At 38.7% G+C, this 27944-nt stretch overlaps 1 protein-coding gene across 5 annotated transcripts; it reads right to left on the reverse strand.

Annotated features, from left to right (window-relative positions):
* Positions 1–652: 652 nt before the first annotated feature.
* Positions 653–27469, reverse strand: stat6 (signal transducer and activator of transcription 6, interleukin-4 induced). Of its 5 annotated transcripts, none has more exons than XM_077512182.1 (22): positions 27035–27469; positions 20549–20694; positions 20307–20451; positions 19404–19442; positions 17838–18012; positions 15917–16002; positions 14251–14399; positions 13053–13169; positions 12763–12930; positions 12386–12473; positions 12172–12294; positions 11967–12059; positions 11333–11536; positions 9855–9949; positions 9637–9770; positions 7901–8056; positions 6800–6860; positions 6612–6692; positions 5196–5276; positions 4220–4300; positions 3882–3992; positions 653–3788 (listed from the first exon to the last, which is right to left on the reverse strand). In XM_077512182.1, the coding sequence occupies exons 2-22, from the start codon at positions 20680–20682 to the stop codon at positions 3743–3745; spliced, it is 2367 nt and encodes a 788-aa protein (XP_077368308.1). In that variant the 5' UTR covers positions 20683–20694; positions 27035–27469; the 3' UTR covers positions 653–3742. The 5 variants fall into 5 exon arrangements, 4 of the variants coding, with proteins under 4 accessions (XP_077368308.1, XP_077368307.1, XP_077368309.1 ...); XM_077512181.1 differs by having other exon boundaries at positions 19362–19442; XM_077512183.1 differs by lacking the exon at positions 5196–5276 and having other exon boundaries at positions 19362–19442.
* Between the last annotated feature and the right edge of the window lie 475 nt (positions 27470–27944).

A 27944-nucleotide genomic window follows, 5' to 3' on the forward strand; every position in this document is an offset into this window, starting at 1 on the left:
TTCCCCCACAGTTTTAAACAGATTTGTGAATCATGATAAAACTTAGCTATATTCTAATGCTAATTGCTGCAAAACGGAACCAGATGAAAGGAGAGACTAATCTTTCTGTTGGTAGGATCCATGTTTTTATAACAATAGAACACAGTATTCCGCCGGCCTTGCAAAAATCAGTCAAAATCCATTAAAACAGCGGGGAGCCGCGTCTTGCCGCGTTACATTTGCATTCATGTTATTTTTTGAAACAGCATGATTACAGTTTAGCTCCGTAATTTAGGGTTAGCCCACAAATAGTGAAAATCTGCGTATAATTGACGGCAGTTTGACACCCCTGGTATATATATCACAGTACAGGCATGTCTCCCCGATTCGATGCCACTGATTTAGATTTTTTTTTTATGCCTCCCAACCAGCCAGAATGTCCTAAAACTCTTGTATGCCATCTTTTTTTCTTGTTTATTGTCTACAGCACAAAACTATTTAATAGCTAAAGTACACAAGTCGTTCTCATGTGAGATATTCCCGCAAATTGATTACCACAAAGTTTGTAGTATCTCAGCAGTATCTTTATCCAGTTTTAATATGTTAAACTAAGACAAGGTTAATTTCATTCCACTTGAATTCATCCGAACGTCTCCAAATAAGACATACAATGTTCTTGCTTTTTTAGCTGTTTGTCATGAATGTTTATTCAAAATACAGCTTTCAACATAGGGCAGCACAAAAAAAAAAATATATCAATATCGTGATATTGGCACATGCAATATGCATATCGCAAAGACATGCGATAAGTTTCATATGGAATTTGACACTTTTATGTCAGTTTGACCAAGCAGCCGCTAACTAAAATGTACAACCGCTATCCAATAGCTGAACATTATCGAGAGGTAATTACAATGAACTAAGAATATATTGAATTTGCTTATTTTGCTGTATGAAAAAATGTAATTCTTTATACTAAAAATGTCATTTCTTTAGATTCATGTTAAATATCGCAATAATATCAATAGCGCTATATTCAGCAGCTATCACATGATTTTCCAATATCGTGCAGCCCGACAACATAGTATCAGTATCTATTATTATTATTATTAGGGCCCGAACGATATGCAATTTTTGAGGCCGATGCCAATACCGATTTTTGTCAGAAAAAAAAATACCGATTAACGATTAATCTGCCGATTATTTATTTAAAAAATATATAAATACAAATACTGACAGCTAAGGCTAAGTGCTATATAAATCAAGATCACTTGACTGTGTGTTTTGGCCTCTTGGGGGCAGTGTGGTGCCATGCGTACGCACTTTAAGCGAGTATAGAAGAAGGTTGTGTTAAAATAACTAGTTTTTCACACATTGGGAAGAATGTGTGCCTTTGCGTAGTGTTATCTCATCTGTTAGAAAGTGTTCCCACAAGATTTGTGTGTGGGTATTCGTTAATTGAAGGGAAAAAACCCCACTACCGAAGTCAACGCTAAATTCGTGTCTTCCTGTTAGCATTTGCTAACTTCCTGTTCGTGCTAGGCTAGCGATGTTTTAGAAACCAAGCATGTTTTGTACTTAAATATACAGTGGATGTAATTCTTTACGTTGTGTGGTTAGTTTTACAGTTAACTCCAACTTTGGTGTCATTAAACAGCTTCAAGGACACTTGGGGACAACAGAATAACCAGAATAACATACGCTACACACTTGCTAGTTGCTAATGCTACGAAAGCAAAATGGTGCATTCAGGGCACTTTCACAGCGTCGGAAACTTCGGGTTTCTTAGATAACGTTTGAAGGGGGAAATAATCGGCCATTTTGCCCAATTTGCCTATTTTTTTTGGCTGATGTTTGAATCCCAATAATCGGCCGATTATAATCAGCGGCCGATTAATCGGTCGGGCCCTAATTATTACCCTAACGGACATAAGCCCGCTAGCTTAATGCTACCATAAAATTAGCGTGAAAGGCTAGATGAAATGAATATCTCTATTGATCCGTTCAAACAACGAACAGATCCACTGGAATTCAGCTTAAATTTGGGTCTACTTTTGTGTGGCTTATAATGTTCTGATTTTTTAAAAATTTTATTTTGTAAGTGCATCTTATATAGTACAGTATAGCAGTATGCTCAATAGGGATGTAACGATAAGTGCTATATCGTGATATTAAAACTGCCACAATATCGTTGTCGTCGTCATGTTTACGATATTTAAATGCAGCACATCTGTTAAAAAAAGTCAGGTTGATTTCCATTCATGCATTTCTAGCACCCTCTCGTGGCTAGTTTTTTTTTTTTTTTTTTAGTGCAATTTAAGTTTCATTCGGGATGTTTTGGCCCTTATATGTTTAAAATCAACACTAATTGTCAGATAAAGGGGAACGTAATATGCATGTGAAGCAAGTCAATATGTGGAGGAACTCAATGTGTGCGTGCATTAATAACATAACAATAATAATAACATAATTATAATAAAACATAACAATAATAACATAACATTGATGTTTTGTACAAAAGCACAATCTTGTGTTCATTCTTTTTCTCCCCACAATATCGTGATAATTATCGTATCGTGAGCTTCATATCGTGATATCGTATCGTGATGTTTGGATATCGTTACATCCCTAATGCTCAATAGACCAAATGACTACTTTTTTTTTTTTTTTTTTTTACTATTTGCTGTGAAATGTTCATCTTCAACAACATGGCACTTGTGCTGTCCAAGATATCTTGGCAGCATGTTAGCTTGACGTACATTTTAGCTAGCCACATGCTAATGGTGTGCAGTCGGACTGTGAAGGAAGCCGTTGCTGTAAAATGGGTTAACTAGCTCTCAATTACAATCATTCAAAAGCAATAAACTGGAAGTAAAAAAAAAAAAAAAAAAAAAAAAAAAAATCACACCAGTGGCCTTGTCAGCTCAATAAAATCTAAGCATTACATTAGCCATAATAACATTAGCATTATTTTAAATGAGCACACAACACAATCCCATTATAGATGACACAAGTGCATTGCTTACATTGGAGCAATAATAATAATAATAATAATAATAATAATAATAAAACTGTGTTATTGTTGATATTTGAGGGGTTTGCCTGAGTAGATGGAGGACCAACATAGTACAAAATTATATCCAAAATAATGTGCTTGGCTAGTCTGCATTCCAAACTGTGGCACACCAAAAAGGTAACTCATGCTAATAATATTTGGCATTGTGTGTGAATCAGAGTTGACTTTTGTGCGGCAAATCGTTACACAAAAACATTGTTCATGATTCATATTTTAAAAAGAAAAAGAAAAAAAAAGACTATATTTATTTGGTCTATATTAATCTGCAGTGCACACAAGTATTTAGTTCCGAAAAAGTTTACTTTGGCGCTCTAGGAAAGACTTCACAAATAACTTCCGTCGCCCCTTTTCTCCGATATGAACAACATTATTTTGAAATACAGCTAAAACCATGAATGGATGAAGCTAAAGCTACCACCTTTCTAATGACAACATCTCAGTTGCGCATCTAAAACAGCTAATACTGAATGAGCCTGCCTGTCAGGTGGGGCACAAATTCCAATCGTTTTTGCCTTAAACATCTTTCAAATACATTCCATTGTGTACAGTAGTACATGTGTCTCTAAAGTGAACGCGCAAAGAAAATCAAGAAACCACCACGGGAAAAAAGATGCGGCGTCAGTACTTGTATGTCGTTCCTGTCACATTCTGAATGTCGCTGGAAGGGAAGATGAAGCTTGAGGATCTTCACGTGTAGCTCAGATATCTGGCGAGGTCCATGTCTTCCGTGGTCCTGGTAGACAGACAGACAGACAGACGGACGTGATGTCACCACGTATGTCACTTCATCGGCAGCAGCTAAAGACCGCCAAGCGCTCAAACGTACACGTCACCGAAGACGGCAGCGCCTGGACTGAATTCTACTGCGGCAGAATCTGAGGTTTCCATTTGCTCTCGTGCGATGGCTTCTTGAGGAGCAAACTGCTGGAACTGAGGCCTGAGAAATAGAAGGAATCGTTCACAGGAAGTACGAACGTTCAAATCACAATGGATCAAAACTTGCAGTTTGCGGTTCCATCAAATTGTTGGAGCAATCCACCTTAAAGTTCAAAACATTTACGGTTTGTTTATTTATTTTTAAATCGTAGACCAACATAAACATGTTAAATACGACACAAATGATTTACTGGTAACACAATAGATATGACAAGGAGCAGGACTTACAGAGGGTACCCAGCAGCATTGTGCGAGCTTTCAGCATGATGCGTCAAATTGGGAACACACGATGCAATTGAGCCCGTATCCCTGCAGAACACATATGGCATGATGCCATTCATTCATTATGCCATTATTCCAAATATTCAGTGTTAGGGTGAAATTTCCTAAACTAAACGAGGTGAAACCGAAACTAATAACTAAAGTAAAACGAAGCATATTTGAACAAATAAAAACGAATACAAACAAACAAATCTGCTTTTAAAACTAACTGAATTTAAAAAAAAAACAGTCAAAACAAAACATTAATTAACTCTAATATAAAATCCCAAACTATGCTAACTTTAACTGGATTTTTTTTTTTTTTTTAAATACCCGTAATTGCCAGACTATATGCCGCGACGACTTTTTTCACACACTTTCAACCCTGCGGCTTATATGATGATACGGCTTATATATGGATTTTACATTTTATATTATATGGAGGCGCTCGAGCAGAAAAGGTAAGCGTGAGACAGGTGGAATATATGCGTCGAGGAAGATGCAAGTTTAATGTAACTTGATGCTTTGTGCATGAATAAAGTGAGCATGAACAGACCCTCAACATGGAAAATACAAGAAGTCTCAGTCTGAGTGAGTTTTACCGGGATGTTATTTTCAACCAGCCCTGTTAGTTACTACCGTATTGCTGCTGTGTTACTGCCGTGTCACAGGCACTGTTTGGAAAGAAAAGCTAAGGTATATTATTAAACCTTTGAAAACTCTTTCTGTGTACCGTCTTTCTTTGTAAATATCTCATATTTCGATGTGGGCACATGCGGCTTATAGTCAGGTGCGGCTTATGTATGGACAAAATGCTTTTTCCTTTAGAAATGTACTGAGTGCGGCTTATAATCAGGTGCGCCTTTAGTCCAGCAATTACAGTATATATATTTTATTTTGCTATTTGATGGAAACAAAATAGCAGCAAGTGAGCAGGACTTACAGAGGGTACCCTACAGCATTGTGGGAGCTTTCACCATTATGCGCCATATTGGGGACACACGATGCAACCGAGCCGGTATCCCTGCGTAACACATATGGCGTGATGTCATCCATTCATGACTCCAAAGTTGGGGATATTCAGTGTTTGGGTGAAATTTCACCTGTCTAGACTTTTGAATGCACGTTCAACTAACCTGTTCAATGTTGTCGAACTTTTGACACAACTTGCTGTACTCTAACAAGGAGCTCAATGGAAAAAGTATTCAACGGGTGTTTTTCATCTATAACAGGGGTGTCAAACGTACGGCCCGCGGTCCGGATCAGGCCCGCAGAGATGATTTTGAAAAGTAAAAAAGAATTTACAATGTCGGACCAATTAATCAGCTGGCCACAATCAAAACATATACATTTATAATTTCACAAGCAGTCCTCAGATGAGCAAGGCAACCTGTACGGGGAATCGTACACACGACTTAAATTTACGATTTGTTTATTTATTTATGTTTAAATCGTAGACCGACATAAACATGTTAAATACGACACAAATTATTTACTGGTAACAAAACAGATATGACATCCTTATAACATCATTAACTCATTTGCTCCCAAAAACGTATAAATCCGTTCTATTTTAAATATTAACAGTGTTCCAAATACGTTTTTTTTTTTTTTTGATAGAGCATACAGAAAGTTTTGATGCAGCCTCTGAACCTATTAAGAGAACTGTTGAGGCAATTGTAGTTATTACAAAAACGGCCAGCAGGTGGTAGCAGAGTATAAGAGATCAACCACAGCATGTTGCAACAGGCTGTTTCCCCCACAGTTTTAAACAGATTTGTGAATCATGATAAAACTTAGCTATATTCTAATGCTAATTGCCGCAAAACGGAAACAGATAGAAATATACTTTTTTTTTTCTTCCTGGTGAAAGGAGAGACTAATCTTTCTGTTGGTAGGTTCCATGTTGTTATAACAATAGAACACAATATTCTGTCGGCCTTGCAAAAATCAGTCAAAATCCATTAAAACAGCGTGTTGCCGGGTTACATTTGCATTCATGTTATTTTTTTGGAACAATATGATTACAGTTTAGCTCCGTAATTTAGGGTTAGCCCACAAATAGCGAAAATCTGCGTATAATCGACGGCAAAAGTTGTATACTGTACCATTATTTTTCCGATCCAGCCCATTTGGTCATATATTTTCCTCCATGCGGCGCCTGAGCTAATTATCAGTTTGACACCCGTGATCTATAAAACACATTTCCCGAGTCAATTAGAATTCAACTCTGTTAGAGAACATCTTATACTGAAGTAGTGAACCCGATGGGCGTGTGTGCACTCAAAAGTATAGAGATGGTCAAATGAAGTTCACCTGTAAAGATAATCGTGTAATATTATCTTTGAACATGACCTACACTTGATATGTTGCAGCATTGTGGAGGTTTTCATTATGATGTGCCACACTGGCAGCACCAGCTGGGACCGAAGCAGTCTCCCTGCAAAAATAAAAAATAAATAAAATAAAAATAAACAATGCGAGAGTCACGCAATAACACAGATAAATATCGCGGCTGGAGCATTTTTAGGCTAAGCCTGTTCTTACATGCCCACTTTAGTCTGGAGTGATACCGGGATGTAGCCACCACAGGGGGACATCTGGGGCTCTGCAAAACAAAAACAACATCGAATAAATCAATAAACTAGCTCAGGGGCTGCATGGAAGAAAATATAATGACTAAGTGGGCCGGATCGGTAAAATAATGGTATTACACAATTATCGTCAATTATACGCAGATTTTTGCGATTTTTGGGCCAGCCCTAAATTACGGAGCTCAACTGTAATCTATCGTTTCATAAATAATAACACGAATGTAAATGGAACGCGGCAACACTTTGCCTGTATGAGTTGCGGGCATGTTAAATCTTTCCGTTCTTTCCGAATGCATTGTGTGGCGCAGTTAAAGGGATACTTCACTTATTTAGCCCATTATAGCAATAAAAAGTTAATATTTTGTCCATAAATAATTTGATACTTTCATTATTTTTCACATACAATTAGTACCTTTTAAAAACACATTTTGTAACTTGCTGTCGACTGAAAATGACATCACAAGAGGTAACCAATCACAGCTCAGCTGTTTTCTAGGGTTGGTCATGTGACATTCACTAGCTGAGCTGTGATTGGTTACCTGAGCCCTTGTGATGTCATTTTCAGTCGACAGCAAGTTGCAAAATGTGTTTTTAAAGGTACTAATTGTACATGAAAAATAATGAAAATATCACATTTATTATAGGCAAAATATTAATGTTTGACTGCCAAAAATGGCTAAATAAGTATCCCTTTAATGAAGTTATAAAGATGTTAATCCTTGTCATATGTATTTGTGACCAGTAGTTGACTGTGTCATATTTAACATGTTTGTTGGTCTATGATTTAAAAAAAACAAACATTTTTTTTTAAACAAACCATAATTTTAAGTGGTATATAAAATAATGACTTCCAGGGCGATTCCGTGTGCAAGTTACATTACTCATCTGACTGCTTGTGAACTTACAAATTTATATATTTGATTATGGCTGGCTGATTAATTGGTCCGGCGTTACAATTTTTGTTTCACTTTACAAAAACGTATGTTTGACACCCCTGAAATAAACTGTGATAGTTGGCAGCATTTTCAAAAATGAGAGCAGATGACGGCATTACCTGAGTAGAACTTTTTGAAAACGTCATGTTTTGGAAAGTCAGGGTAGAGCAATGTGATTTCGCTGATGTCTCGGATGCGATCGCCAAGGCTTCGGATGTCCAAATCTCGCTTGGTGAAGGGCTGGATGTTCTTGATGATCTGTTTGTGTTCGCCCACTAGGATTAAGGGAAGCAAAGTGAAATGATTTCAACAGTAACACACGTTGAGTTGCAATAAAAAAACAAAAAAAATCAAAATATGAATATATGACTGGATAGCCGATAGCCCATACACGCCCGTGCAAGCCGTTGAAGCCACAGGGCGGCCATCTTACTCCTCCCATCTCACGAGCAGACCACTTTATAAACTATATGTATACAGTCTTCCCTCGCTATAACGCGGTTCACTTTTCACGGTCTCGCTGTATTGCGGATTTTTTTTTTAAGTCCAATTTTGCATATTTTTTGACAGTAATATACCCATTTTATAAAATTTATGAAGGTTTGAACATTGTCAAAGTTTGAACGAGAGAAATGTGAGAACATGTAAATGCCTCAATGAGAAAAGTGTCTAAATTGTGCGGTCGGGGATTTTAGAGCCTTAAAACATTTATAAGAGTTGTAAAACATAAAGCTAACTACTTCGCGGATTTCATTTATTGCGGGTATTTTTTGGAGCCTAACCCCAACGGAAAACGAGGGAACACTGTACGTACAGATTAGACATTAGGGGTGTGCCATCTAACGCACCCCACAATTCGATTCGATTACGATTAAGGGTGCTACGATTTGATTATTGAACGATTATCATGCTAATGATCATCACGATTGTCACGATTTTCAATGCATCTTTTTTCTACGATTTTTTTTTTTTTCTGACTTTGTGGCTACTTCATACTTTTAAGGTATATTTGTCAGTATTTGTTAATTAAAGTAGCCAAACCAATTTATGTCCATGACTTTTTATTTCCAATCACCAAATGATGAAAACAGGAACGTTGGAAACGATGCCCATACAACACAAAGCTACCCAAAAGCTGCTCTTTTTCACAAGAAGGAGCAAAAACAATTGTTTCAAAGGTACTACTTTTTTCAAAAATAGATTTTTCTATTGCAATAAAATAAGATTTGCTCTGGAATGAATTCCACGTTTTCTGGAAAATATTAAACATAAAGTGCCTTTAGAAATAAATAAGACTTCTTTTAACCAAAATACTTTGTTTTTTCACAGATTCCTGTACTTTTAGCAGCGGTAGTGTTCCGTCATTAAATTATTATGGAAAATAATCGTGGAAAATAATCTTGGCCTATCGGTTATCCAGTAATATATACAGATCAGTGGCGCAGTCGCAGTTAAAAAGTCACCACTCTTTGTACTCATCTGGGCATTGGTGGAGCGTTCTCTCAACCTCGAGCACGAAAACGTTCATTGAAAAAATTAATTGTGGGTTCACTCATGTTTGAATAGTTGTCTTATTATTTGTAATATCCTCAACTTGTGTAGTTAATCTATAAAAGGAAAATGACATGAGGTGCATTCAAAGACCGCTTACACTGTAGGACAGTCCAAATTCATTCAAAAAAAAAAAAAAGGTCATCAATACATTAAACATTAACTATCTAAACAATGTGGGTTTCTTTCTAATAATTTATAAAAGCTGAAGAAAGATGGGGGTGAAACCACTTGATACCTGTCTGACTAAGTTTCTTGTCTTTGCAAAGGACACGTTTTTGAAACGCCATCGCGTACTACTCACTCTCCGCTGCAGCCACGTAAGCGATGGTGATGCCTCCGATTTCAGAGTCGCTAAAGCGCAGCAAAAAGGTTCCGTTGGGCATCTTGTTGAGGATCACATTGAGATGCTGTTTGCCAATAAAACCAAATATCAGCCTTGGGGAGAAAAGCAGAGTTTGATGGATATTACTAACGGCATGTTGCTAATATTTGTTGCAAAGCAAAGACGAGTCTTCCCACCCTTCACTCCAGTACGTCCGCAGGTGTTTTTTGGTCAGGTCCATCACTCCCTCAAACCACTGCCAGAATGTAAACAGCCGAGTTGGGAGCACTTCCTGGAAGATTGACATGGACTCACGCTTAATTAAAAGTGTCGCGCTATATCTGTTTGTAGGAGCATGAAGTCACGTAGAGGAAGGTGTTGGGCAACAAGACCTGCACATGAAAAATCAAGAGCAAAGTTGATTGCTAATGTAAACAGATATGTCAGCTGATCTGCTAAACCGAGTGCACCCAGGATTTCGCATTTTGGGACAGGTATAGGGATGTAACGATATCCAAACATCACGATACGATATCATGATATGAAGGTCACGATACGATAATTATCATGATATTGTGGGGGGTTGGTGATATTTAAAAAAAAGATCACAATATGGTAAAAAAACAAAAACAAAAAAAGAGCTCATACTAAAAAAAAAGCACAATTTTGTGCTTTTGTACATAACAGCAATGCATATAAACCACCTACAATCTCTAATAACAATATTGAGGCACTTACTTGCTAATGCAAGCACACATTGATCGCTTCACAAGCAAATTAGGTTCCCCTTCATCTGACAATTAGCATAGATTTTAAACATAGAAGGCCAAAACATCCCTAATGAAAATTAAATTGCACTAATATACTAGCCACTAGAGGGTGCTAGAACTGCACAAATGGAAATCAAATTGTGAAAAGAATCACCCAGAAAAAGTGTTCACCAGTCGGGCGATCGCTCACTATGATGATGTTTGCCTTGGACACTTTCAAAGGATTATTTATTTTTTTTAAAACAAAACAAAAACAAAACATCCTTGTATCAGTTCTTTCCAAAACACCAGGCAAAGAACATTTCTGAGAGAGAACATGAACCAAAAAGAGGGTAAAAAACGATGAGGACAGCAGTTAAAAAGGTAAATGACCATCATTTTTATTCTTTACGCTATTCTTTGTTTTTTTACATTATGCACAACTCTCATTTATTGTGCAATAATCTAATTGTAACATGTATTTGTTACATGTTTTGATGCATTTTTTTATGCTTTATAAAATCTTTTAATTTTTATTTTATTTTATTTATTTATTTATATTTTTTTACTGAATAGTTGATGCATTGTGCCAGAAAGGGTTTTGTATTAATTCTCTTGAAAATGTTTTTGTCTAAAATTAAGGTGGTTATGTGGTTGTTGTTGTTTTTTTCAATTAATATAGCCAATGGCACTCACCATAAATACATTGGGGAAAAAAATAGTGACGATCAATGTGATCGGTATCGGCCGATCTTACTCATTGATGTTATCGGCAGCATTAAACCCTGATCGGAGCATCCCGAGAGGTTATGTTAAAGAATACGGGTAGGCAATCATTTTTGATGGTTGGGGTCTGTGAAATACATTATGTCAACGAGAGGGCCCCACAAAGGTAGCACCGTGAGGATGCGTGTGTGCGTGCGTACCTTATTGAACTGAGCCCAGGAAACCATCATGTTGCTGAAGTCAGCGTTCAAGTCTGGTTTGTCAAATATCTTCTGGGCCAGAAAGTGTTGGTTGTAGTTGTTGAGGTTGTGACGCGTCTGGACTTCTGAGGTGAATTTACTGTTGAGAGTGCTGCACATGAGGTTCCAGGGCACGCGCTCCGGCACCACAAACGGCACTCTGTCCTGACGACATCAACACAGGCATCAGTCAACTGCTCAGAGAGGGTGGGGGGAGGGGCGGAGGGGGTGGGGCAGGTGGTTACCGCACGCGAAGCACATTGTTCCGCCTCGTCTGCGCAGCCGCAGACAGAGAGAGAGAAAGGAGGAGGAGAAAACCGGAGAGGAAAGGACGACACACAAACGCGGTTTGTACAAGGTGGGACGAAAACGCAGTAACATTTGGAAACATTTTAATTGGTTAAAGTCAGAAGAGAGAAGGAGCCGGATCAGTCCAACTTGATATGTTTTTTTTTTTTTTTTTAATGCAAATTTAAAATGAATAGACTTGTTGTCAAAGAGAATGTTTCGCTCAAATGGAAGTTCGGACAATAGCAAAGAACGGACTGTGGGGCAAATATTAAGTACCATTGTATAGCAAAAAAGTTTCTCTTACTGGCTCGGAAAAAGCACAATCCCAAATGATGGTAGCTAGTGCATTGTTGTCTTGACTGCCATGGACAATGATGACGAGTGGTAAAGAGATCATCTGGAATGACACAGAAGCTACATTCAACGTGGTATTTACAAACGTTTGTTAGCATATATTTCACTGCGGAAGCCAGTTCAGTTGGATCAGTAAAATGATGTAAATCACAAACCTGGATTTTATACGGCGTGTCACAGCCCGTGATGGTGATCTCTGTTGAAAAAAGGAGGGCAAACTTTTCCTCGGTCACGGACTCTGAGCCTTTTCTGTCTGATCTCTTGATCCTCTTGATGGACTGTTGCGCACAAGTTCAAATATTAATTTGCGACCAGTGCGCGCTCATTGCAAAACTGTAGGCTGAGAAGTGCAGCGTCGTACATACATACCATATTTCTGAAGTTGGCACATGTGCTCTTGCTCACTGTGTTATGTTCAAGGATGGCCGTGTTATTGATCACGTCCCCAACATTGTCACTGCAGGTAAAATCACATTTCATGAGGTCGTTTGCCACAAATGACAACTTGAAATCAGGCAAAATGCCAAATATCGGCACCGATAATCGGCCCGGCCGATAATCGGTCTCTCTCTAATTTTTAAGACCTTTTAATTGAAGATGAATCATCATTTCTAAGGATAATAAAAGTTTTTACTTTTGATATGGAAATCACATTCAAGACTTTAAGGATCTGCGACAGATACCTTGATGAAGATGCAATGTTAGATCATATGCTTGTGAGTATGTAAAGGTTATGAGTTCCTAACCTGGATGTGATGTTGAGGCTTCTGGCCTGGAGTTCATTAATGATTTGTGCCTTTAGCAACACAGGCTTCCCGGGTGCTACTTTTTCACCCAGCAGATAGCGCACAGTTGTGGAAAACTTAGACTGCGTCTTTATAACCTGAGGTGGCTGCTTGTCCACCACAAGAGAGCTGGAGGGAAAATTTAAACACAAGTACAAATATTTTAGTTAGACACAAAGATGTCCATTTAATGTCTTGGTTAGTGTCATGTTATCATAGATGTATAGAGCATACTGAGCGAACGAAACTACCTTTGAACCAGTAGCTGGAGAAGTTGACTTAGCCTTTCCTGCAACTCTGGAATTGGTTCCACGATCAGCATTAATTCCTGTCTCAGCTTCCCATTCACCCCGAGAAGCTGCTCACACCTGACACACACGGGAAACATTAATTTCAAGAATCTTCATGACTTAATTATTGGGGGTTTTAACTCATTCGCTCGCCGCCATTTTCACAGAAGCAATCCCGTTCGCTCCCGGCTGTTTTACTGGATTTTGACAGATTTTGCAAAGCCCACAGAATATTGTGTTATATTGCTATTAAAAACATGGAACCTATCAAAAGAAAGATTAAAGTCTCTTCTTTCATCAGGAAAAAAAAGTATGTTTTTATCTGTTTCTGTTTTGCAGCAATTAGCATTAGAAGAGAGCTAAGTTTAATCAGTTTTCACAAATCTATTTAAAATTGTGAGTAATTGAGCTTTTTTTCTACATGGCCCTGGTTGATCTCCTTTGCTCTGCTGCCACCTGCTGGCCGTTTGTGTAATAACTACCATTTCTGCAACCGTTCTTTGCAGTTGAGAGGCTGCATCAAAGCCTTCTGTATGCTCAAGCATTAAAAAACAAAAAAACGTATAAATACGTCTTTGGGCCACTTAAAACATAAAAAAAAAAAGAAGTATTTACACGTTATTGGGAGCAAATGAGTTAATTGGAAGATAAGTGAGACCCCCCCCCCCATAACTGTGAAGTGACGGGCCGATTGCATTACAGAACAGCGGCCCGAGACTTTCCTAGTGGCAGGAAGCTACTGATGCATTCTTGGAAGTCAGGACATTAAAGAACTCAACAGTAACGTAGAGAGTTCAAGAAACAAAAAAGACCCAACATGCCAAGCTTCGAGCAGCCATGACAACGCTCGCAGTAGAGGTTAGAAGAAATAAAACAAACTTAGCATAATACTGCATGAATAAATACTGTATAAAAAGCGGCAGAAAATGGATGGATGGATGTTGTGGAGGAAGTAACTCGTTAAATGTGTTATAATCACATAAGTGTTACACTAACACTGGCATCAGCAAGGACGTAAATGTACATGCCATGTTACTAATGTGATAACTAGCTATTATGGAGCTAATGTGACTATCGAGGTGCTCCCCTGGTTGCAATGCTTGTATAGGCCTGTTGCTTCGGAATGACTGCGGTAGCAGTAATAAAGCTGGTATCTTACCACATCTGCAGGCCATTGAGGTTATCGTCAAAAGGATGTCCAATGGTTGCCTTGCACTGCTCCCACCTCCAGGTCTTCAGCCTGTTGAGGAGTTGGGCCTGACACTGGTCCAGACAGTCTACACACTCACGGAGCAATTGAAAACGCTTCTGCAACAATACAATACGGTACAATGACACACGTGGTCGACTTAAGCCTGTAATGGACAAGGAATACTATAGGCTGTGGGTGTCATTATGAAGCAACATTATTAACATTATCACTTAACTCTTTTGCTCCCAAAAACGTATAAATACGTTCTATTTTAATAGTACCATGCTCCCAAAGACATATTTATACGTTTTCTAAATGTTTTTTTATACTAGAGCATACAGAAGGCTTTTATGCTGCGTCTGTACTGAAGCAAATGCTTGAAGCAATGGTAGTTATTCCAAAAAACGTCCAGCAGGTGGCAGCAGCGTATAAGAGATCAAACAGGGCCATGTTGCAAAAGACTCTTTCTTTTCTTTTTTTTCCCCCCCACTGTTTTGTGAATAATGATGAAACTTAGCTATATTCTAATGTTAATTGCTGCAAAACAGAAATCTAGAAAAAAAAAAAAATTCCCTGATAAAAGAACATATCTAATCTTTCTTTTGTTATGTTCCCTGCTTTTATAGCAATAGAACACAATATTATGTGGGCCTTGCAAAATCAGTCAAAATCCAGTAAAAAACAGTCGGGAGCGAAGTGGGTTGCGTCAGTGAAAATGGCAGCGAGGGAATGAGTTAAAAGATAGTTCAAAAAGTGTAAGACAAAAATGAATGTTGATTTGTTTATCTGTGTTTTCTGATCTCACCTGCGCAAGCTCTTCCCGTGTTACTGATTATGTAATTATATTGTTTTGTTGTCTATGTGAAAAAAATAAATAATTAAAACGAAGTAACAGACATCCCAGCCGCCGTGCAGCATCAACACCGAGAAGTCCACCCACCAGGTGTGGGCATAAACTATTAATTTGGCTTGTTGGTGGATAAATCTCACTTGCTTCCAAACCCAGAACTGCATTTTAGCATAACGTGAATGAAATCCAGCACGGGTGAGTGATGTCAGTACGCCGGTGTGCGTACACTGCTACGTTCAAGTGCGCCATGGAAAATTGCCAACATTTCTACTTGAGCACAGTCAAAACTTACAAAGACACGCTTCGGAACCGAAGCATGCCACCGTTTGATTTGGAACCCATCCCACCCGGAGTTCACTGATACACTTTCTGGTTAATTAGCCGCACCACCAAAAAATATTCTCTCATCGGATCTGTACGATTCACGCAGGTCACTTATTTTGATTTCAAAACAGGCGAATTTCAACTAAAGGTGAGTGATTTTCATGCCTGAGAACAGATTAATTGCATTTCCATTCATTTCAATGGGGAAAGATTATTTGACATGTGTTTTGAGATGCACGCAGGGTCACAAAATTTAAACTCGAATCTCAAGGCACCACTTTACTGTGATGATTCAGATAATTGTGACAATTTTCCAATATGGATACAAGGAAAATTGACCATTTTTTTTCTCTAATTTTCAACTACATGTATACAGGTCTGCCATTGTATACTACCTGAGCCCCATCTCTTTGATATCCTGGGGGATCATAAAGCAGAAAAAAAAAAAATTCTGCTCACCGTTGCCATTGTGTTGACGTTGTACTCCAGCTGCTGGATGTGTTTTTGAAGTCTGCTGACTTCTGACACCGTAGGATCCATGGTCCCTGTGCCACCAGCAAAAAACAAATGATCAATACATCCTGTAGCACTTAATAACAAAACAATGGTGCATCAACACATGTACCCAATTATGCACAAAACCACCAACAAAAAAAGTTGTCCAACCCCTAAGAAGCTAATATAACCATGAAAGACACTGGTTTAATACCACTTTACAATAAGGCTACCTTTTTGAAGAGTTTGTAAATGAACATTGGAATGGACTGCTATTTATATAGCGCATTTATAGCTAGCTATAGTGCCCAAAGTGCTTTACAAAGCCTCACGTTCACCCATTCACACAAGAGTGGTCGGCTGCTGCCACGCAGGGCGCTGCCAGGTCCACTGGGCGCAAAATCAGGGTTCAGTGTCTTGCTCAAGGACACTTCGATGTGGTCATCAGGGGTTGGGATCGAGCTCATAACCGCACGGATGGGAGACGACCACTCAACATCGCCCCGGATTACAACATTAAAATTAACTCATTCACTCCCAACCATTTTCACTTAAGTGTTTTCCTGGATTTTGACTGATTTTTCAAGGTCCGCAAAATATTATGTTCTATTGCTATAAAAATATGGAACATACCAAAAGAGAGATTAGAGTCACTTCTTTTATCAGGGAAAAAAAAAAAAGTATATTCCTGTTTTCACTGTGCAGCAATTAGCAATAGAACATAGCTAGGTTTCACTGTTTTTCACAATTCTGCTTAGAACTGTGGGGAAATCAGCTTGTCTAAACATGGCCTGGTTGATCTCTTATACTCTGCTGCCACTCAACCATTTTCTGCAGTACAGAGACTGCATCAAAGCCTTCTCTATGCTCTGGCATAAAAAAACAAGAAAAAACGTATAAGTACGTCTTTGGCACACTTAAAACATTTAAAATAGAACGTATTTATACGTTTTTGGGAGCTAATGAGTTAACAACATGAACAATTAATTAACATAATTAAATGAACAAATTTGTTATCTGGTCTGTCCTGAGTTGCTTAACATATCTAGATGTAAATGTAAATGAAATAAAATCTGGAATTCTTAACTTTTGTCTCATATTCTGAAATCCACATTTCTTTAGTGTGCAACAAAAACAAAGGAATTGACCTTGCCAATACTTTTGGAGGCAACGTTAAATGTACTTGTGCTGGACAAAAAAAAAAAAAAAAAAAAAAACTGGTGAAGTCGACCACACAAATTGACTAACACAAAATTTTTTTGCCTTGAAACTACAATTAATCATTTTAAAACGGTATTTGCGGCATGCAGCAAAAATGTTCACCACATGGACATTTGTTACTCACGGACTTGTCTGTCAGCACCAAATGTCTGACTTCTATGGAGCAATACTCCAAATACACAAAAAAAGACTAACACTAACAAAAAAAAAAAAAAAAAAGACAAAATAAAGCTTGATGTAATTACTGCAAAGCGAGGCTGGCGGAGCTTGGAGACGGCCGGCAGATGATGTTAACATGTTTTTGTTTTGTTCTATATTAACTAATGTTTTATATCCTACCATCACAAGTTAGAATGCACTTAAATAGTGTTTGTAAACTACTACTGTAGTATGTTCACTTTTAGATGACGCTTGTGTGGGCGCCCATTCTCTTTGACTAAGTGCAGCTCAGCTTTGGTGCTTTTTAAAGTAATAGTGGCTGGATGGATAGTAATAGTACTAGTATCACGGACCAACATTTTACCTGGGTGTCAACTGAGCAATGCTGGTGAAGTGGGCGATTACCCAAGTAATCGATGGAAGAATTGATGGGATAATCGACTCTAAAAAGATTTGTTAGTGACAGCCACATAGAACTGTACTTTTTTTTTTTTTTTTGTATTACCTTGCAAAGACTCGTAGTTCTGCCTTTCCCAATTGAGCTCTTCCTGCACCTGGTGTATGTTCTGTCGCAAATCCTGGACCTCCAGCACTTTGAGAACCAGGTGATCCACATCCTGCATGCTGGGAAACGCCGATTGCGGAGGGACATACGGTTGATGCTGTGGAGGATTGTTTACCTGTGGCACATGCACGCATGACACACCACTTCAATCACGCTATAAGCGCGTTCATCCACTATCGACGGTGGACAAGTATCAAGTCTTTCACATAATGGCACATGTTGACTGACCACCGAAGCCGCTAAGTAACAAGACGGGGATAACTCTCCCCGGTAATGTCCCCGCATTCCACCGCCACCACGCCGTTAGCGCCTGGATAGACAGCAAAGTCAAGCTAGCCCCCATAACGGTTGTTTACATTATGCATTGTTCCACGATGACAACTTCAAAATAAAAACCTAAAAAGTAATACTGTTACATAGACATTGATGCCTGAATTGATTGATTGAATATGTATTTTTTATTTTATTATTATTATTATTATTATTAGGGGTGTGAATTGCCTAGTACCTGACGATTCGATTCGTATCACGATTCATGGGTCACGATTCGATTTGATACCGATTAATCCCGATACGAATTTATAAGTCGATTGTTGCGATTTTTTTTCATTCAAATTTAGAAAATACTAATCAGTAAGCTTGTAGAGTGTAAGATTTATATGAAAATGTATTATTTATTTATCTGAAATTTCAGTCTTATAGAGGTTGTAATCTGTTTCATGTTTGAACAGCATTAAAATAAAATATTAAGGCTTAATGTTCCGTTCATATAACAGTCTTCCATGCTCAAGGTGTGAATCCTAACCCGAAGTCAGACGTTTTGTTGAATATTTTTCCATTAAAAATGGAAGTTTAAAAATCGATTCACACACACACACACAAAAAAAAAAAAAAGGCAATGATGATAAGACGTTGAATCGGTAAGACTACCAAAGGAACAATTCTGAGCTCTTAAAAAAAAATAAAAAAAAATCGATTTTATTTTTTATTGAATCGATTCGAGAATCGCGCGATGTAGTATCGCGATATATCGCCGAATCGATTTTTTTTAACACCCCTAGTTATTATTATTATTATTATTATTATTAATTAAATCTCTGGTGTAATAACCTTATTTATTGATTGATTGAATTATTTTTTATTTTATTATCTGTTCTTATTGCTGCTGGGCATCTAAATTTCCCAGAGGGAGCCATCCCAAAGGGATCAATAAAGTCAAGTCTAAGTCTAAGTCTAACGCTAAGTCTAAGTCATTTGTTCTGAAGTTATCCCTAGGAAGCAATGGAGTCCATGCACGACTGGACATATTCCACTTGGAATCTCCCAGTTCTGATTTCAAAGCGCTTGAAGTGAATGTAAACAACAAAGATAGCTGAGATAAGTTAATATAGTGTCCAGATAAAAGATTTTGGGTTCTCAGTTGGGGATGAGGAATAAGTTACGGAAAGAAGAAAGTTTCCTTACAGCCCCGAGCAGGGCCCTCTCTTTGCGTAGCGTGTCCCTCACCATCACGGCAAACTGCAGCGGCTGGTGCTGAAACATGCTCTGAAAGACAAACATCCATTCCATTGTTATTACTTAGTACAGTGCATTGTTGTCTTACATTCATCTGGAAAAAAGTCTAGTTTGACAACACTATGACTACTTTTTATTGTGTGAGTCAGAATCGATATTGCTCAATATCTTTAAATAGGCAGTTAACGTTTGCCTTTGCAGCTTACATAGTACCTAAAAAATAAAAACCAGCAGCGTCTTTGAAGTTAATTGCCTTCAATTAATGCAAAAATAGCTCACCAGTGATTGGACACTGTGTCTTGCTAAGAAAAATGAAAGCAGGGGAAGAATATCAACATTTATTTACTTATAAACGTAACATGGCACGTGTCCTTAATGTACCAATTTTTGTATATTTTGTTTAAAAACGAAATAGAATATGTTACACAAAATTATTTTTTTTTATTTCCCCAAATATTTCAAATAAGCACATTTTAGAGCTGTAATTTTAATACTTTTAACGATATTTTTGCTCATATCGGCTCATGCCTATTAATAAATGTTCCCGGTGTGTCTGTGAAAGCTGCTCCTTGCTCTGCAGTGCGTGCACATTTAGACCAGGCATGCCGCTTGGTGGTAAACCACAAGAGCTGCTAACAAAAATATTTTTGTCAGTCAGCATAACAAACATATCCTTTAGGTGCACATTCAACTGTTATGCAAGTAAATTCATGTAATATATCGCGATACGTATCGTATCGTGATACGTATCGTATCGTGAGGTTGGCGGCAAAAGCCAGCCCTACCAAACAGTAACAGAAAGTACATTCATGTCAAATGTCATTTATTGCACTCGAGCCAATCAACAAACACCTCAGAATCAGTTGTTATGGTGGATTCTGCTGGCGTCCCTACCATGTTCCTACTGATCTGCATCAGCTTCATTTTATCCACCACGTTAGCATTATGCTGAGAAAATGACTGCAGCAGCATTATGATCTCATTCAATAGAGCGCGGGCATTTGTTTCCTGCTCCACTTTCTCCAGCGCAAACTCCTCCCTGAGAAAACACACGCGGCAAACTCAAAGAAACGCACAGTATGTATGACATGTTTCTATTGTTTACAATGAGTGCGCGCGTGCTGTCTTTGTCTTACCATCTTTGCCTCTCAATCCATTCAGCCAAAAAATACCGCACTTCAATAGCAAATGTGGCTGCGGGGTAGAGGTCGTTGACAGTCTGGTCAGGAAGGTGCTGGATCAGCTGGCTGATGCGATTCCACTGGGCCATGGTCTAGCTGGGCTGCAACGTACATGCACAAAATTAGAAGAACTATCCAAATGAAAATCTGTCATTACTCGGCAGCAGGGTTTGATATTAATCGTGCTCCGATGGCCAGTGGTGACCATAACACTGTGTTGGGCGACTACTAGTGATGGTTACCAAGACGGCACTTTTTGTGGTATGGACCGATTTGGGTCGGTACTTCCGAGCACCGATTCACGTAAAATCGAACGGTGCCATGTTTCGGTTCTGACGCACATCTTTCAAAGTTGTGACTGTGCGGGAGTGGAAGATTTGACAATTTTCCATGTCGCACTTGAACGCAACGTTATACGTGCGCCAGCGTCACATACTCGTGCAGGACCTCATGCGCTAAAAAAAAACAAAACACTTCCGGGTTTTTGGAAATGAGTGAGATTTTTGTGGCACCAAGCCAAAGAAATACAGTTTCTGATGTACCTGTATGACAGCCTCTACGCCGGGTGCAGGCTGCCAATGTCTCCGGTTCCCTGCAAGCAGTGCACGCCTGAGAGGGAGGTGCCGTCAGCGTCCTCGCCCGCGCGCGTGGCCCCCCCACCGAATGGTATGTACATGGATGTACTACTGGTGACCATAGCAATGGGTTATATGCCACGGAAGAGGCGGGACGTGATTTTGCACATCAGTTTATTTCCGGTCTGGTTTGCGAACGTGCAACCGAGGGGCACAAAGTCGGAAGCACAAGTATTTATTTTCTTTTTTTTTTTTCAACGTCTTATCGTCATTGATCTCGCTCTCTTTTTTTTAACATGTATGTGTGCGTTTGTGTGCGTGCATGTGTGTGCGAGCGCGTGCGTGCAAATTTATACTCATTAATTCACCTAAAACCTAATAAAAATCACATTACCCTTCACCTTAACCAGAGTCTCGCCAGAGTCATGCGGCTCAAACGGTCAGGAGACCAGAGAAAAGGTCAGAAAAGATAAAAAGAAAAGAAAGATAAATCAAAGTGAAATCCAGCACCAACCAAACACTTCCTGCCTTCCCCATGGTTACAAAATCAAAGTCTTACGCCAACTCCAGAAGCCTCTAAATTCCAACAAGCTAAAGAGATCTCAAGAGACCAGAGGAAAAACTAAAGAGAGGAAGGAGGGAAGGATAGATGAGGCAGATTGAGATCCACAGAAACCAGTACATCCAGTCCATCAAAGTGAAATCCAGCACCAACCAAACACCTCCTGCGTGGTTACAAAACACAAGTATTTTTGAAACAGCCCACACGTCGCAAACCGAACCGGAAAAAAAACTGTTGTGCAAAAAATAGTCCCGCTTCTTCCGTGGTATATACCCCATAGCAAAAGATTGTGGCCAAAATGTAGCGAGCATTACAGACCACGTCGGGTACGTTTAAATGATTAATTTGAACCCAATTATTCTCTTCATGTAGAGATGAACAATTTGTGTTCAAAAAAGTGATACATTTGCACACTAAACTCTCTCCTGAAAAAAAGTCAGACTTCATTACCGCCGGGCACTATTTTTCTGTTCATTAGTATCACTGTGCAACACCCTGTAGACAGCTGATGCTCGCGCCTTCCGCCTTCGAAAAGACAAACAACTTGTAGATTAGTGCGCGTCTATCAGCTGCATGCGGGGCGTCGCGCAGTGATACGAACGAATAAAAAAATAGTGCCCGGCGCTAATGACGTCTGACTTTTTTTCAGGAGAGAGTTTGTGATGCAAATGTATCACTCTTTTGAACACAAATTGTTTTTAGAAGAAAAACGCTTTATTTTAGGTGACTCCAGCCAACTTGCTATAGACTATTTTCCTCTCGTCCAACACCGGACCGGAACTCGTCTCACAGAACGCTGTCAAGGGGTAAGTCAGTGATGATCGCACACACTGGAGGTGAGGATGAAACAGAGATTCATGTCAAAAAATCCTAACTAAGAAAATGGATGGATGGATTTATTTACTTGTTTTAACTTACTGCTATTGTGAAAAGCTAACATGGGATTCAGCCATTGACAGTCAGCCTGTGTGGACACTTGGGGGCGGCTACGGTGGGCTGAGTCAAGTTCCAGAGAATAAGAAGTGGGCACGCTGAGTCAAGTTCCAGAGAATGTGTGCAGAGTTGCATCAAATAAGAGTGCATGAGCATGTTTATTGCTACACAATCACCAGATCCCAGGTGAAGTGGTTTAAAGTCTACTTTTTTTTTTTAGGTTTTGCACATAAAAAGTATCTGGACACCTCAGGCTGTTAATTAAAACACTCAAGTGGTTTTATTCTGAAAGAGATCATTGACTACTGAAATGCTTACATCAGCATTCTGCATGATGTTGATCTTTTTTGTGGATGCTTTTAAAGCATTTTGTCATATTATCCAACCAAACATTATTCAAGACAAATATCAATCTTGGTCTCCCCCCCAATGCAAGACAGATTTATCGTATATTTTTATGGATTTCAGGCCGCATGTGTCAAGTGGCTTTATAGATGCATTGCGGAGTTTAAAATGTGAATGTTAAACCTTTTTCTACATCAATCATGCTCCACCAATGGCCCAGAGTACAAAGAAAGAGTCCCAACTCTTTTAAACTACGACTATGCCGGTCAGCTTGTATGTTCCCTTCAGTGGACTGTTTCTTGAGGGTGGGGAGGGGTGGAGCAGAGGTTTCATAAAATCATCCTCAGCTGACTTTTAATCAATAATTTGCTTGATTTCTTTGCGTCCTAGTATAGTATGGGGGGCGGGAATTAATAAGCTTTGGCTTCTTCCCGTCAGCCCTTTTTTCTTTTCGGGTATTTTATATGCTGTGATTGTATGATGAAATTAGTGCTGTCAAAGTTAAAGCGTTAACTAATTAATTAATCACAAATTATCGCATTAATCATATATTAACGCAGATTAATCGCACTATTAATTTTGACTGCAAATGATCCTTTAGCTTGACAGCGGATGGCTACGTTAAAGGTAGCACAGCTTGTGTTTGAACAACAAACATAACATGCATTAAAGTGAAGCATTTAATCAATGTTTGCGTGTGACATTCAGAATATTTGTTGATGTCAAACTATTGGGATCATTTTTTTCCGCTTTTAATTAGTAATTAACTGATTAGAAAAAGAGGAGGATGAGACATCCTCTTAACATTAAATGCCGAAAAAATTAACACATAAGAGGTGCATTTTAAATTTGGCGGGCAAAAAAAAATGTTGATAAAAAGCCTTTTTAATTAAGCGATTAATCGTGATTAATCAAAATTTTAAGATGTGATTAATCTGATTAAAAAATTTCATCGTTTGACAGCCCTAGATGAAATGTTCAATTTGTCACAATGTTGTCCGAAAGGAAAAATGAACAAATAAAGCCAAAACCAAACCAAACCAAACCAAACCAACATCATGCTCAGATCATCACCCAAGCAAAAAAAGGAGGCCGGCTTCGAGCATAGCCCAAAATGCAGCCCAGACTTCAAGAAAACTGAAAAAACAAAGAGTGTACTTAAGTGCACGTACTCGCATGCGCACCATGCATGACCTTGATACACCTTGATACGAAGTCTGTATAATGATTGTTTGACCATATGGTATTTCATTAGCATTGTGTAACAAATTGTGGCCCAAATTTGAGGTGCCACTGTATAGTCAGTTTAATCCATTCTTTAAATTAAACTAAATATGAAGTGATGTAAAGAAAATGCAATTAAATTGTTACCTGGTGTACAGTGACAGTACATAATTTAACTGTGTAACAAGCGTGAGGAGTCTGGAGTGCTCTCAGTGACTGTTAACTGCTAAGTATCTGGGAGGAAGCCCATCCATCAGTGAGCTATTACTGCACAGGAAATGACAAAATCCATCTCCCTGCCTAATAGGTGGGCTGTGGTTCCAACTATTAAATCCTTGTCTATTCCTAACAACTTAAGCAGCATTGTATAATAAAAAAATAAATAAAGTAAAACTGCAGTATATCATTACTTGGAATAATTTTATCATTTACTGGGGGTGTTAAAAAAAATCGATTCTGCGATATATCGCGATACTACATCGCGCGATTCTTGAATCGATTCAATTAAAAAAAAAATCGATTTTTTTTTATTATTATTTTTATTTATTTTTTTGGTTTTTTTTATTTAAGAGCTCAGAATTGTTCATTCGGTAGTCTTACCGATTCAACGTCTTATCATCATTGCCTTTTTTTTTGTTTTGTTTTTGTTTTTGTGTGTGTGAATCGATTTTTAAACTTCCATTTTTAATGGAAAAATATTCAACAAAACGTCTGACTTCGGGTTAGGATTCACACCTTGAGCATGGAAGAATGTTATATGAACGGAACATTAAGCCTTAATATTTTATTTTAATGCTGTTCAAACATGAAACAGATTACAACCTCTATAAGACTGAAATTTCAGATAAATAAATAATACATTTTCATATAAATCTTACACTCTACAAGCTTACTGATTAGTATTTTCTAAATTTGAATGAAAAAAATCGCAACAATCGACTTGTAAATTCGTATCGGGATTAATCGGTATCGAATCGAATCGTGACCTGTGAATCGTGATACGAATCGAATCGTCAGATACTAGGCAATTCACACCCCTATTTCCCAGATCAAAAATCTCTGTCATCGAGGCAACAAAATCAGAAGGGCCGCATGCTAGCCTATAAATTTCTCATAAAACTCATCTTTTTTTTCCTTTTCCAAAGCATACACATGAATCTCAAAATATCCCACACTCTATCGATTGTTTTCCAATGGGCGATATAAATAGGGCTCCGTGTTACATGGTTAAGAATGGTGATATCATAAGAACATGGAGCTGGGAGCATCGGCGAGTGATCAGATGCGATGGAAATGTGCGTGTCTGCGTGATGTCACCCAATCAGAGAAGGTTTGCCTTCTCTTCTGCGGTTTGCAAGTTGAAGACGTAAACAGGAAGTAAAAGAAACAAGACGTAAACAATGACCAATCGCGCAGCTAAACAAGCCATGACTTGGTGTCATCTTCCCAATATGAAACAATTCCAACAAGATCGTGGTCTGTTGTTTTTCTGGTGGCATCTCGTGAAGTAAATGAAGACGTGCAAGTGTTCCGATACCGTTTTTTGGAGCCTGATACCGATTCCAATACCCAGCTTTGCAGTATCGGCCGATGACGATACCGTACCAATACCTAGTTTTTTGCGGGGGGGTTTCTCAACATGAAAAAGCTGTCCTGTAAAAGCTGGTCTGCGAAAACTTGTTTGAACCAGTCCGTGGCGCAACAAAAGTTTGGGGTTGGGTCTTTAAGCCATGCAAACTATTACCGTTGCATGAGAAATGCCCCTCATCAAGAGAAAAAAATACAATTCAAGGGCACCATCACACTTGTAAGCTTAGGGCACCCAAAGGGTTAGTGGCGGCACTGGGTGTGGCCATCATTAAAAAAGCAAAAAAAAAAAAATTGCAGATGACAGATTCTTGAAATCAATGGTCGGTCGGAAGAGCTAGCCCAGGCCAACTAAATGCTGTGTGATGTTTAATATTTGGATTTATTATGCATTATGTAATACTGTCCCATCTGATATTAAACACTTGTGTAGTTGTTTACATGCAATTTATAATTACAGTGCATGCAGGTTGCTTCAAGTTTGCTGTGAATGTAAATTCAGTCATATGAAATATTGTCACTTGAAATGTTCATGGAAATACAGTAATACATTGTCAAAGAAATCAGACATTCAAAGGAATTGAGCACTTGGACCTACAGTGTAAACCCAGTCACTGAGCTCACAAGTTTTGCTCATATCTAGCGAGCCTCCAGAAGATTCCGAGCCTACGTCACAGGTCAAGTCAAAATTATTTTCATTTCAAAATGTGATAAAAATGTCGTTCGACTACTCTTACAATCTGCCTGGTTTGTATGCTAGCCACGGCCTCAAAGGCAAACGCAATAAAATCGAGTTTGTTTTCATCTTGTAAAAGAATCATTCGCATCGCATTGCGGAAATATCAGAAATGCCCGGATGTTCCGAATTGTCAATTGACCTCTACAGCATGCTGGATTGGTTTTATGGCATGTTTACGAGACAAAATGACAGCAACACGTAGACTAGGGTGATGCCCAGGGTGGGATCGGGACTAACTTCGAGAAATAATCTTCACTTCTCGTCAAAATCTTATGTAGTGAATGGGAAATATAAAACATGACCAACAGATAAGATGCTCGTGTGTAGAATTAGCTCACGCACAACAGAAACCGAAAGTAGACGTAACAAGTATGAGAACGTCAAAGTAAATAGTACAGTAACAATAAACAACCATGTCGCCATATTGACCAAGACTAGAGCGCACGAATCATGCAACTAGCGACATTTTTGCTTACCGTTATAGTTCGTTTGACAGTTTGACAATCTTCCGCTTCCGGTTTCTTTCCTCTCCACGCAGGCTACTTCCCAACTTGTCCGCGTTCTGTACAGTTCGATTTCTTAGTCTCAACTTTTATCCACTTGAGGTGATATTTAGGACCAGCGTACTTTGTTTCGACTTCCCTGTTGAGGCAACTCGCTCCTTGCCGCCTCGCCTCCTCGATTACTTGACGTCAGAATGTAGTTGGACTTGCACGCCTCCTGATGTCACACCTCAAGAGAGGAATGAGTTCAGTCGAGGAAAGTTCAAGCCCGTTTTTCAGTCTCTCCCGAGTCAGGCTGGGTGGACTCCGTGTGCCGCCACCGTTGGTGAGCTGAGTCAACTTCCCGAGAATGGAGAAGGGGTTGAAAAGGCTCGTCCATTTCCAGTAAAAGCCTTCTCAACGGTAGACCTCCTATGGCGCACACACATGCGCACTAACTTCACGTCAACGTCATCGCCATATTAGATGAGGCAAAGTAGAGTGATTGGTGATAAATTAATTTCTGTTGGAGCTGTGGCAAATATTTTTTACAGTCAAAGCCAGATCACATTGAATTACTGATCCATGACATCGATCGTATTTGGCCATTACACAATCAGTGAAATACAATGAGCATAATTATGTTTAATTACTAGCATGAAGCCAGTCTCCGAACAAAGCTATTTCCTAATTAAATTGCCCTAAAGTAGCCATTCCGATTACAGTGGGTTACAAAATAAAATAACATAAAATAATACATAAGTTGGCTAAGTTTTTTTTAAAAACTTAATTCGGATCATTTTGCAGCGCGGAATCAAAAAATGGCATGCATTTTTCTCATTTAGGTCACATTTTTATGTTAATTTGATTTTGAAAAATACGATCTTCTGACTATATTAATTAC

Source organism: Festucalex cinctus, chromosome 2, assembly GCF_051991245.1.
Source record: "Festucalex cinctus isolate MCC-2025b chromosome 2, RoL_Fcin_1.0, whole genome shotgun sequence".
Taxonomy (NCBI): domain Eukaryota; kingdom Metazoa; phylum Chordata; class Actinopteri; order Syngnathiformes; family Syngnathidae; genus Festucalex; species Festucalex cinctus.

Bases quoted from the DNA above. Each gene is read 5' to 3' on its own strand.
- stat6 (XM_077512181.1), bottom strand. From the start codon at position 20,682: ATGGCCCAGTGGAATCGCATCAGCCAGCTGATCCAGCACCTTCCTGAC. The intron at 18,013-19,361 runs GTAAGGAAACTT...CATGTGCCACAG, and splicing joins AGAGGGCCCTGCTCGGGGCT to GTAAACAATCCTCCACAGCA. The intron at 9,950-11,332 runs GTACGCACGCAC...TCAATCTTCCAG, and splicing joins CCTGGGCTCAGTTCAATAAG to GAAGTGCTCCCAACTCGGCT.